This window comes from Astatotilapia calliptera, chromosome 14 (assembly GCF_900246225.1).
Source record: "Astatotilapia calliptera chromosome 14, fAstCal1.2, whole genome shotgun sequence".
NCBI lineage: Eukaryota > Metazoa > Chordata > Actinopteri > Cichliformes > Cichlidae > Astatotilapia > Astatotilapia calliptera.
The window spans coordinates 17,680,991-17,693,970 of record NC_039315.1 but is presented as its reverse complement, the minus strand read 5'-3'; the positions used below and the strand labels follow the sequence as shown (position 1 = coordinate 17,693,970).

The 12,980-nt window shown below is 40.2% G+C and overlaps 1 protein-coding gene across 1 annotated transcript in view; it reads right to left on the bottom strand.

The window, feature by feature from the left end:
• Positions 1 to 12,980, bottom strand: part of rsrc1 (arginine/serine-rich coiled-coil 1) — a 120,194-nt gene that overhangs the window by 92,914 nt on the left and 14,300 nt on the right. Inside the window, exon 4 of the mRNA XM_026193065.1 lies at positions 6,235 to 6,444. Within this exon, the coding sequence (XP_026048850.1) occupies positions 6,235 to 6,444 (210 nt within the window). The remainder of the gene's footprint in view (positions 1 to 6,234; positions 6,445 to 12,980) is intronic.

Sequence of the window (12,980 nt, the reverse complement as noted above, 5' to 3'; positions counted from 1 at the left end):
GTTTGTCAGCAGGGAAAACAGACTAATGAGAGGAATTACTAAACAATCACATTCACAGAAAGAAAACAGCAATGGGTGGGTTGGTGAGGACGGCTTGTTGTATAAAAATGTCAAGAAAATATGTTTTATATTAATGGTTGTTTTTTTTTAAAAAGAAACTACCAATGTGAACTACGCTGTCCTATTCTGTTGAACTGCTGTTCCTCTCTAGCAGACAAAAACCTCTAAATGATTCTTTCATAGAAAAGGACTTCAAAAAAAGGCTTTAATGAAAGGTAGGATGTCTTTTCATTTCTTTAACCCTAAGCTCATTAGACAAACTCCTTTTACATGCACAGGGAAAAGATGGCTCTCTGCTGCCATGAGGTCTCCACGCTGCTCTCTGTGCCTCGGTTGCCCAGCCTGTGCCCATTTCTTACTCAAATTACATTAAATTGAGTACGATGAACCAATGTGTTCCCGTGACCCGGCATAGGCAAGGAGTTCAGCCTAATTGGACAGACCTCTCAGAATGAGCATGTGAAGCATGTGAAGCTTGCAGTACCTCTATGATCTGTTACAGAGAAAAGAGGTCAGCACCACCCAAAGCAAAAGCTTCTCCTAAAGAAGTAAAAAAAAAATTGTTGAAGGCATTGAATTCCAAGAAGGTTGCTTGAGATGAAGAGAAAAAGGGGGAAAAGTGAGAGTGTGCACACCTGTGTGTATGGCGTATGCATGCATTAACAATATAATGAAATGCAGAAAAACTGGAGACTGTTCTCCATCCACGACCTAACAAAATCCCTTCAAGCCTGATCAAAGCCTGAACCACTACAGCGTTTAATGATGCCAAACCCGTACTTACTAACAAACACTTACTTCTTACTATAAAATTTAGTTGTAGATTAAAAATAAATAAATAAATAAAAATGTAAAATGCTTAAAACCTGTCACTTTCTGTGAAGAAACAGCCATCTGTTAGCGTAAATTCTCAGTGTCTGCTCATTAATCAGGGGTGTGAATTGGGTCGGAACATCAGGTGAAATACGCTCTTACTTCTGTCAAGTACCAGCCTGGGGGCAGATGTGCACTTGTTAACATGAGACACTGTTTACCTCTTGTACTTTGTTTCAGGGAATACGATAAAACTCTGACAAATAAAATTAATCTTGACCTGTGCACAAGGTATTATGAGAAAGTATCTGGTGCGCTGCAAAGCTAATTTATATATATTCAGAAAATTGTCATTCGGCAGTAATTCTATCGCCTGCCAGGGGTGTTCAGACGGCCTTAATTTAGTGGTATTTTTTCAAAGAAAGACTTGCATGAGTTTAGATTCACCTAAAAATAAATCCTGCTCCAGATCAGCATTGTAGTTGATGAATTACAGTACCGTGCAAAAGTCTTGAGCCACCGTTTGTTTCTTTATATTTTGTTTCCATGGAGCCAGACTCTCTTGTTGGGCAATAGATTTTCTGAAAGTCTTTTAGTTTTTCACTCATTTTCAGTCCAGTCCTTTTTTTTATTGTTTGTCTGTTAAGATACTTAACACCGATCTATGACTCATTCAAAAATAAAAAAGGTACCTAACTCACGAGATGAACCAGTGTTGGGTCTACACATAACGAAAAGAAAATAGGAAAAAATAATAGAAAAAAATAGCCTGTCAGAAAAAGCCTTTCTTCTCATCTCTATAGTAGAATCTACAAAAACAGTAAGAGATACGACAGTTTGACAAATGTTTTGTTATTTTTGCACCAGCAATCTGATTCCCAAAGAGCTATTGCCAAAACATTTGGCACAATTTAGCAGTTTTTGCCTCTATGCTGTATTTTCATGCAAGGTAGCACACATTTCAATGAGTCACTGCATCTATTTCCTAGCGACATATAAAGAAATGTGGGGTGACTCAAGACTTTTGCACAGTAACCGTAGAGCTGTGCAGGGGTTTGAAGGTTTAGCATGTGTATTCATTTAGGTGATGCACTCTAACAATTGTTTTGAGGACAGCAAATACACTCTGGATGTAATCTGATCTTCTTGAACTTTGCCCCTGGCATATTTCATTACTCGTGGAAAATTTATGAAGTAATTCAGGTAATTTTAAAAAGGAAAAAAAAACCTCACAGCTTGCTGAAATTTAATCTAGAGAATAAACAGGTCATGATGTCTTTATGAAACTGTGTTAAACCGTTTGAGTTGTTTTTTTTTTTTCTCATCCATGAAAAGGATAGTTTCTCAATTATTGTCATCATAAATCATGAAAGAGAAGTGCTCATCAAAGGGCACTGGGCACATGTTAAAAATCACCACTGCATTCAGCTTAATGCTGAATAAAAACAGCATGCAGGACACAAGCATGCAATCTTATTGAGAAAAGTGTCAATGAAAAGAAAAGGTAAACAATGTAAGTGGTGGTTAAATTAAAGGAAACTAACACCCTCTCTGCAAGTACTAACCCAGATGCTTATCCAGAGCAAAGTTGACCTACTAACCTTGTACATAATCCTGTGTAAACACACACACGCACACACACACACTTGCATAGAAGTACACAAGTACACACACAACCCTACAATCACCCACTTACCCTTTGCCACTGGTGAAAAGCAACAAGATCTCTTAACAACAGCTCGTCTTTTTCAATAAATTTTGCATGAAAACATGCCGCTGGAGCACCAAGTTGCCTGCTGTCATACTAGAGGAGTCTTAAATGTTTAATGACAACAACACCAAACACATGTGCGCACACACAGAGTCGGTGTCAGGGTGCCGCACTGAGGGGCCCCTCTTTCATCCTGACAGACACTATAAAGCTCCTGAGCCGCTTCTCCACCCCGCCCCGCCATCAGCATACCACCGCCGCACTCCTCTCCTATCACCCAGCAAGAAAACCTGGATGTAAATGAGGCTGGAGTGTAATAGTATGTGGGAGTGCGCAGGTGTTTGTGTTCAAGTGGTGAGGATCAGGGGCTTGCATAGACCCTACCCCCATTGCCATTAAAAAAAGAAGAAGAATGGAAATGGAAAAGGAAGAGGAAGTAGCTTCTCAAATTAGATACAGTAAAAAGGGAAAAAAATGTTTTACATATTCCTGAAGCATCTTGTTGCTTCTGCCTTACTTCTGCTGAAAGAGGACATGCTAGGCAGCTAAACTCCTGTGAGCATCAAGCAGATTTTGGACAGTTATAAGATCATATCAGCATCTGCAGGCATAAATGGCAGCCATACTGACAGCTATCCAACCTGTGATGTTGTACTATCAAAAGTCAAAATTAAGCTGAAAACATATCTTCCTAAAATCATCTCAAACACTATTTATCAATTTTAAAATGAAATGCCAACTCTTTATGCTGGAAATGCAAGACTGAAAGAGGCACTAATGTGCTTGGATTATGGAAATGTTCCAGTGTTTTTCCTTTTTGGAGAGATGTTTTGGATTATATAGGCCAATAATTGAAGTGTAATTTGCCCAGGTCACCAAGATCATGTCTCCTAGGAGACAGAGATGCCTTACAACAGCTGAATAAGTATGTAATGGGAGTATTTATAGTTGGTTTAGTAACTTGTGCCAGACTAATTCTCAGGCGTTGGTGTCTGTGAGAAGATTTTAGGGAGGCTTAATTGTAAAAACGATGTGGTCAAGGAGCAATGGGACAGTTACTGAGAGTTTATATCCAGAATTAAAACGTAACTTGATATGAACTGTCCAGTGTGTACTGGACACTTGGCGAATGAATATTACCAAGTAACTTATTGTACAAAGTATTTTGTATACCTCACTCTACGTCAGTGTCTTTGAACATCCTTGTTCTGTCTTGATGCTTTTATATCTAATTTTTTTTTAAAAATTAACAATTGCAATAGTCTATTGTAAAGTAATATCACATGTCTTGGAGAATAATGTCTTTAGTGTTAAATCTGAAGTTAAAACTCCCCACCCCCACAAGAAAAAAAAAAGAATTAACAACTTGGAAAGAAAAGATGTTTATATTTTATTTGTAAAAGGGCAAAAAACTCTATCAACACCCTGATATCGTTAAAAAAACATCTTTAAAAACCATATACATGTAAAATGTAGAAGCTTTGTAAAGGTAGGATTTAGCACAGCGGTGCATTGCAACAGATTTCACAGTTGCACCTACTGAAGTGGGTGCTGATTCGATATGTCACGTCAGTTAGTGGGTCAGCGCCATATGTCGAAATTATTCAATCTTTAAACCTCCACAGGCTTAGGCAGTTTTGAAATAAATCAACACTGCCACAGGTGGAAATGCACACACACGCACAGACTTAACACAAATATGCACACAGACAAGCTAAAGCAGGGTCAGAGATAAAAGAAGAGATTCCTATCGATGCTAAAGGATATTGAAGCCTTAATAAGAAAATGGATATAGTCTACTGGCCTTACATTTCACTGTTAGCTTTATTTGTTTTCCTGATACTGATCTAAGAAAGGCAATATGTAATGGCGGCAAATAAATGGGAGCACTTTTCCTTTAAAAGCAAATATCCAGTCTCTGGCCATACAGAGAAGTCTTAACACCCAAGCTTTTCACTGACGACCAACAAAAGTGATGAAAAAACAAGTGCTGAATACATAGAAATCCTTCAAAAATTGTTATTATCAACAAATACGACCCTATGATCTTTAATTCTAAATAAACATCTTGAATAACACATAAGTGTTTAACAATATTAGTGATCGTGCTTGTGTTTTCCTCAATGATGTCAATATATAATACTTCCTAAATACATAAAATCTGTTGTGCTAGCAAAGATATACATTTCCTCCTTTTCTTGGCATTTAACTCAGTTAATGAGATTCAGTACACGTGATTTCCAGCCACAGTTGTTCAAGTGCGTTACTTAACAAAAAAAAAGATAGAAAAGTTCTTAGATATACCATACAGCATTCCTGGTCTCTCACAGCCACTGCTACAGTGATAAGTTTCCTCATCTGAGTGCACAGTTGCATCAAGAACACATCTGAGGAATGGAGATTTTAGTCAGATCAAACAGTCATAAAATCAGAAACTGTCGTACGGCTATTACTGCATGTTTCTGTAAGGAAAAACCAATGAAAAGCCTAGAAAATACTCCCTCAAAGTGTTTCCTCCCAGAAAACTTTATGTGTTAAGTTTAAGCATAATATAAGCAATCCTTAAAACAAGAGTTTTGACAGTAACTGACAAATGCATCTGCTAATCTGCCAATGAGATCCTCAACTAATCATTTATCCGAAATTGAAAAGTGCCCATGATTGTTTTCTTAAGCTGAATATACTTGTTTATTATCAGCATTAAGGCTACATTTGCCATGAAATTTTCAGTCGATGAATTAATCAATTAATCGGCTTAAGGTTTTGTCGACTGTGAAGTAAATTCAGCCTGTCCCTGAGTTTCTAAAGTCTGGTAAGCTAATGTGTAGCACAACAGCTGCTCTGTATCACTCTTGGGATCCGCAGTTTAATACACACATCTGTGCCATTCAATGTGACAAGCAACAACAGAGTACCAGTTGTATTACAGTGGCCCCCAATCACATTAGAGAATGACGCGATGGGGGAGGGATATATCGGCAGACGCAAAGAGAAGCCTCTAAGGTAGTTATACCTGTAGTGGAGTGTACAACTGCTAACACTCTGAACCTGTTCCTCGTCTGTATTAGAGTCTTTAGTAGACATAAACTTGCAAGTGTAGATGTCCTTTGCTAACTTTCCTAACTTTAATAATAAGACACTCTTTTTTATTGTTTTTTTTTTCCTGGCAGAGACAACAAAGACATTTGGAGGTGCATATAATCCTGTTATGTTTCTAGACTTATTGCTGCCGGGTCCAGAGGGTGAAAAGTGCAGTTAAAGACATCAGAAATCATCTGGTGACCAACGCATTCAGTAAAAACCGAACCTGTGCAACACTCCTAACTACCATCTATTTTTATATCACTGTGAGATTTTCCTCTTACAAGAGGGAACTATATCGCATTACATAGCCCGTGCTGCCTTGTGCTTGATGAGAAGGAGAAATGGAGAAAGAAAGGGAATGATGGATTGATGGATGGAAGGATCGAGTGATGGATGGACGGATGGAGGAGCTGAGACCGAGCTCCGCATTTATGTCCGTATTACACCAATCAGCATTTTCTGCTCTCCTGTGGTCCAGTAGAGTCGACAGTACCTAAGACTTATTAAGGTATCTTTGTGTCTACCTGTGCTGTCACCTCACATATAAGGGATAATATCCTACTTACCCCTTTTTCTCTGCCTTATCTTTACTCTTGTCCTTCTCTTTGTCCTTGTCTCGGTCCCGTCCTCTCTCCTTGTCTTTTTCCCTCTCCCGGTCACGGCCCTTGCGCCGGCTCCGGTCCCTGCTGTGGCTACGGCTCCTTTTGCGGCTGTGGGTACCTCGCCGGCTGCGACTGCCGCTCCTACTTCGAGACCGCCGGTGGCGAGAATGAGACCTAAAGCAGAGATAAGGAAAAGTTAAAGCAAATAAACCTCTGACATTTCTTTTCATTTCTGGCACAGTAATACGAAAGGGAAAGCACCTTTATTGTTTTAGCTACTCGCGTTCTGCCTTGTAAGTGTCTATATTTCCCAGAATGCCTTTTAATCACTAAATGCCTAATCAAATGTGGCTGAAACTGTTTCACACCAGAAAAATGTGGCAAGAGGAATATGAAATAGAAATAGGTACAATAGTAGATTCAGTTTTACTTTTATAGCGCCAAATCACAACAACAATCCCCTCAAGGCTGTTTATACTGCAAGATAAAGACCTGACAATGTGAGAGAGAATATGCAGTTTTCAGAACTGAAATTCAAAGCAAACTGAAAACAACTATGGGAAATGACACCCAACACAGTTCAAGTTTTAGCAAATTGCGACTTTATGTTGCAATATAATGCTGAAGCATCCATGTCAATACTTCTAGGCTATATAAGCGACAGAGCGCCGATTCCCAGTTAACGTCATTCACATACAGCAGTGGACACAAGTGGATACAGGGTTCACAATTAAAACAGTTTTAAGTCATTACATTTGTTTGGCAATTTATTATAAAACTTCTTTACAGCTTTAATATATTTCAGCTGTTTTTATACGTGTAACAAAGCCAAACTATATTAGCTAAATTAATAGTTGTACTTTTCTACATATATAAAACAAAACTCCGTTGCTTATCGGTACGTTCGGTAGAGGATCGATTTAGTTCCATCCGAGCTACCAGGCTTTGAAACACTGGTGAAATTCCTGCATAGCAACACTTTGAGGCTTGCATCTGCTAAAACACAAAATGAAACTCTGAGATCAAATTTCACAGGAGCTGATAGATTCATCGTTCACTGGTCCACAGTAATATTAGTTATATACAAGCCCACACACTATAAACACACACACACACACACACACACACACGCTCACAGAAAAACCACACTGACATTTTAGAAATTGAGCCAATTAGAGGCTGGCTCAGAGGAAGACCTATCATTGGTATTGATCCTGACACTGGCCCTCTGGTCTCAAAAAGATTTGCAGTGGGAGATTTACTTTGTTAGCCATGACACACGAACATAAACACACTTACTTTGAACATACAGGAAAGGGAAAATTCAAAGTGTAATTTATATCCCAAAGACTTCGATGCATAAAGACAAGTAATACTGAAATATAAACTTATTGATGTGTCGCTGCATGTTCCTATCAAAACAGAAATGTGTTACAACTGTGTGCGTTTGTGTGTGTGCAGAGGGGAAAGAACATGATTTGAAACCCCAGTAGAAATCGGCAGCTGAGATGCCGTTATTTTCCATCATCTATCATTTTATTGATTTGTCTATAAAAACAGTCAAACCTGCTGTCCATGAGCTTTATTGCTTTCCCCCCTTTATTAGTTTGCAGTTTGGGACATCCAGAGCTGTCTCTCTCCCGACAGAAAACTAATCATTTTCTTCAGACGCCTGTCACCATCCTAACAGACAACACTCTGACAACTGTTGCAATCAATTAGGCCGGGGCGATCCTGATCACCGGAGAATCCCTGCTCTGTTTCTGTGCTCTATGTCTACACTTTCTCTCTCTCTCTCTCTTTTTAAACTGACACTGAAATCCTAAATGTTAGAAATAAATTCCACATCCCTCAAAAGTCCAACCAAACACTCCTGTTGGAAAAACTATTAACATATTGATTATTCTGCTTGTATTTGTTTTTTTAGATAAAAAAAATGTAGAGAATGGTGAAAAAATCCCCAAGGTGACACCTTTAATCTCAGAGTCAGCTGCATAACTACATAACATGTAACTCATGCACTGCAGTCAGCTACAACAGCCCCTGTGTGGTATAATTTTCCTGCCAAGCCATTCTCATCGCATCTGCAGATCAGAAACTAAAGCAGTAACCTGGGGTGATTATCAAAAATAATTGTTATGATACATCCTATTCATAGGTAAAGGTGAGAGCAGTCTTCAGTTCCAGGCATGGTGATTGGCTTGTTAAATATAGCCTTTACTGGAACTATGATTCAGCCAGTCAGGGAATCACTTGTAAAGAAAAAAGAAAAATCTTGCACTTTTTGGGGGGTATGGAGTCTCCAAGAGAGATAATCCATCATGGCCCTGACTAACCTTGGAATGAGTGAATATATGTGTTGACAATGCATGCGTATGTTTTTAATCAGCAGTACATGAGGGGAAATACAACAGAGCCGCAGTGTTCCAAGTCCAAGTCCTATATTTACAGCCAAGCAAATTGTGGTCAGAAGCAGTAGATGCAATAAACAGAACTTCCCTCTTTCCCTCTCCCTCTATTTCTCTGTCTCTGTCTCCCATTCCCTTCCTCCCTCTGATGGCAAAGAAAACAGCCCACTTCTGGGGTGTGCAGCAAATTAAATTTACTGTAGTTAATAGAGTGAGCCTATGCTGCTAAATGTCAATTTCCTGACCAAGTCCTTCCCCTTGGAGAATGATTAGCTAATTTAAGGCTGGGGATAAATGGGCTAATGCAGGACACACACAGATAAACAGCCACAGTTGGACCCCATTCCAAGCCCTTCCCCTGCTTTACATTTTATTGGCCTTATTATCTCCAGGGAAAATGGGTCCCCCTATGACCTAAACATATTTTCATTTCTAATAAAAGGCCCTTGCTGGTTGCCCCCATGTGCAGACCTCCTCCCTCCACACACGCGCACGCACGCACGCACGCACGCACACACACACACACACACACACGCACACACACTCCCCCCTTGCAGCCTCCTTTCCTCCATTCCTTCCTCGTTTCATCGTCCAATCCATTAAATCGAAGCTCTGCAATTGGCTGGGACCATTTTCCTGGTGAATTATCAATAGAGTAATTATGCTCCATGTTGGGAGTTGGGCTGAAGCTTATCGCCGCTGACCCCCCAGCGCGCGCCAGGATATGATCCCTCACCACAGCCCATTGGGGTAATTATGTGGTCGGGTGTGAAGCTGGATGGTGTTTTACCTTTATCTGTATTCTATTTCTGTTTTCACTGAAAATTGGACATTAATGGCAGCTACGCGATACCACTAGTGTCAGATACAGGTGAACGCCTCCAATGGAATCTGACCCGAGTCGAATCATTATTCACGGTTCGCAGTGTACGGACGAGCAGCACATGAACCCCCCACACAAACACAGAAAAAGACCAATCATCCGCACTGTTCGTTTAACCTTATCTGGCACCTGTTTGAGCAGACGCGATGGACATTCACACAGTTTCCTCTCCTTTCTTCCCAACCTCCATCCTCTGCTGGGAATACAAAAAGTTTGCGTCCGTGGTGTTTTGTTTTGTTTTTTTTCCCCCCCTGTAGAAGAAAACACCAACACAACATCTCGTCTCCTCGGTAACACCACGAGTGTCGCACCTGTCCATTACCCCAGTGCAGCAAAGCAGTGATTAATGGCAGTATAACTTTAACTATATCACATTTCAGAAGACACTGTTTCCCCTGTTTGACCAGCGATGCATTAAGAGATAGACATGCAGTATAAAAATGACCATCTCCGTTTTCTTGCAAGATACTGTATTTAAGAGGGCACGAGGGAAAATGATTGATCATTGTAACTTTTAATTTGCTTATTCCCATCACCGAAGGCTTGCTAGAAATGTGTCAGGGGAATGAAATCCTGCCACACTTCTAAACTAGCATCCAGGCCAGCCTTATTTAAAGATTAGTGGTTTTTCTGGAACTTTGTGTAATAAAGCATCTTCTATTTTAAGCTAAAAATAAGTGACATTTGAACACTTTGTCATCTTCCTAAAGATGCAACAAAATGATTAGCTTTTATTAGCTTTTTATATCATCATTAAAATGAGTTTGTCTTGTTTTACGCAGAAATTTAAACATCAACAATGCACTCCGAAGGGGCAGCTGAGCAGATGTTAATGATGATATTTATGATATGACTTTAAAAATGATTTGTGGCATATCAGATGAAACAGAAACGATAGGCTATTCATTATTAACTGGGACCTGCTTGAAGGAGGAGGGGGGCACATAAACTTAAAAATCCTTATTTATTCAGACAGCATGATCCAGAAACAATAAAAAAGCAGGACCTGACACCAATATCCAAACTATGTCTGACCTAAACTGACATAAAAACAGCATAAATAAAAAAGATAAAACTTATTGTAATAACTTGTAAGTCATTTTTAAACACCACAGAAAGACCGATTTTTGAAAACCTCAACTATTACAATAAAAACAGAATATTATTGCATTGCCTGGGAAATGTATTTGACTAGAAAAATTTAACCTATTAAGTTAACGGTAAAGCACTGGATTTAAGTACTCTACAGCCACACACACACACACAGAAGAAAAAAGCTCGCTAGTCGACTTTTCCGAGCAATAGACAGATTGAAAAAGAAACAGGCCTATTGAAAGCGAGACGATCCATATTTGAAGAACTTCATTAATGCACTGTTCCCCGCCGAGTTATTTCCAGTGACAGAGCACACAGCAGCAGCTTCATGTTCAAGTTAAAAGTCACTTTTCTTTTTTTTTTTATACAATTTCAATGTGTCTAAAAGCACCTTGAGTGAGCAATGTGCATTTCCTGCTGCCAAAAGACGTGGAAAACAGCTGTTCCTGCCCGACGCTGCCTGCTGAATGGAATGCAAATATGTTAACCATCCAGAATTTATTACTTTTGAGTGCTCTTCAAACGCAACGGCAGACACAAGTTTAATTTATGATATTCCTCTAATTATGAGAGCTGTTGAAATCATTTCCCAAGCTGCTTCCTCCTTCCAAGCAGCCACAATATCTGTTCCCTCGGTTCACAGTACACGCACAGACGCACACACTCAGACGGATTCAGTCATCCACTGTGCACACCCACACAGAAACATAAATATACATACATACACACACACTAGCACACAAGGAATCGCTGCAAAGTAGCTGATTGTGAGCACAATTAACACAGCAAAGACGGAGCATGAAAGATTCACAGAAATGTTTTTTCTTCATTCCGCTCTGCTTCATAAAAGCAAAGTTTAGATTTGTCATAATCTTCAGTTTGCTTTTAATTTGGCAGTCGTCAACACAAACGTCTGCAATGCCCTGCTACGCTGTGAAACAGAAATGAGACCCCATGCAGGCCACCCACTCACTATCTCCCATACACACCCAAACACACACACACACGGCTACAGCCACAAGCCACAAGGTCAAGTCATTTAGCAGAGTTCAAAGGCCTTCAAAGATCCCTCAGATCTATATGAACCTAAACGGCCAGCCAACGATGAGAGAAAAGATGACTTTCTGCAGCAAGATACAGTTTCCATGTGTGTGCACGCATGCTTCTATGCCCATGTATGTGCATGTGCTGCTGGGTGCTTGTGTGTTGATTACCCACAGTCTTCACTGTCACATATGCGCAGTGTCACTCAGCCTCTACGTCGCAATCCTAAACTTGGCCGTCTGGTGTGCACTCGCAACCTTTGACCTCCTTGCAGCCGCAGCTTGACATGACACCCATTAGCAGCTGGAGCTGGGGCTGGCCCAGCCACTCGCTTTGACACAAGGTCAAGTAGAGGTCACGCTCAGACTAGGTGCTAACTCGCCAACTCGCTCACAGCCACTCACGCAATTGAAACCCACTTTTTTCTCCCCCTCTTTCCAAATCCATCACGGCTCGGAACAATTAGCTACGCTGAATCAGAGTTGTTTTGGATGTCGCCGTCCCCATCGGTAAGGAGGGAGAGAAAAGTAGAAGGACAAACAAGGAAGAGGAGAAAGGACATGGAGCAAAAGGTGAAGGACGGCAGGAGGTTAAGGAGGGAAAAGAGGGGAAACGATTTTTTTAAAAGTTGGAAAGTCAAGAACAATCAGAGTTAAAAAAAAAACAAAAAAAAAACCCGAGGAAGAATGAAAAAGAAATTGGGAGAAGACGGAGCAGACAGCCGTACTTCACATCAAGCTGGCTCCAATTAGCAGGTGTGCTCTCAGACGCTCACTCTCCCTCTCTCTCTCTCTGGTCAGGGAAGATGTATTTTTCTGCCTTTTATACGCATGTATTTATGAAGTGGTAGGAGATCTGAGGGCCCTTAGCATAACAGCCTTTTATTGTTTAAATGTGGACTGCTCGGCCCCGTGTGCTTAAGTGATTTAGGAACCTCACAACTCCGGTATAAGAAAAATCATAAACGCTGAGACAAACCATGTGGGTGGACTGTAAAAGGCACAGAGGAACGGGCCGACAAAAAGCAGACACACATTCCACTACTAAAGGGAAACTACACTTAATTAAACACCCAAGACACAACTGGAACAGTGCCCTGTAAAAAACATGGAACTATTAGTTTCGCCTCTTCGGTGGAATAACATAAAGTTGTCTTCTAACAGAACAGAGACTTGTCTCATAAAGAAGTTTCTAAAAATCTTTTTTTTATAAACCGCTGTCGAGATTGAACAAGGAGAGGAGAGAAACACTGGAAGAGAGATCAAGAAATGAATAGAAAG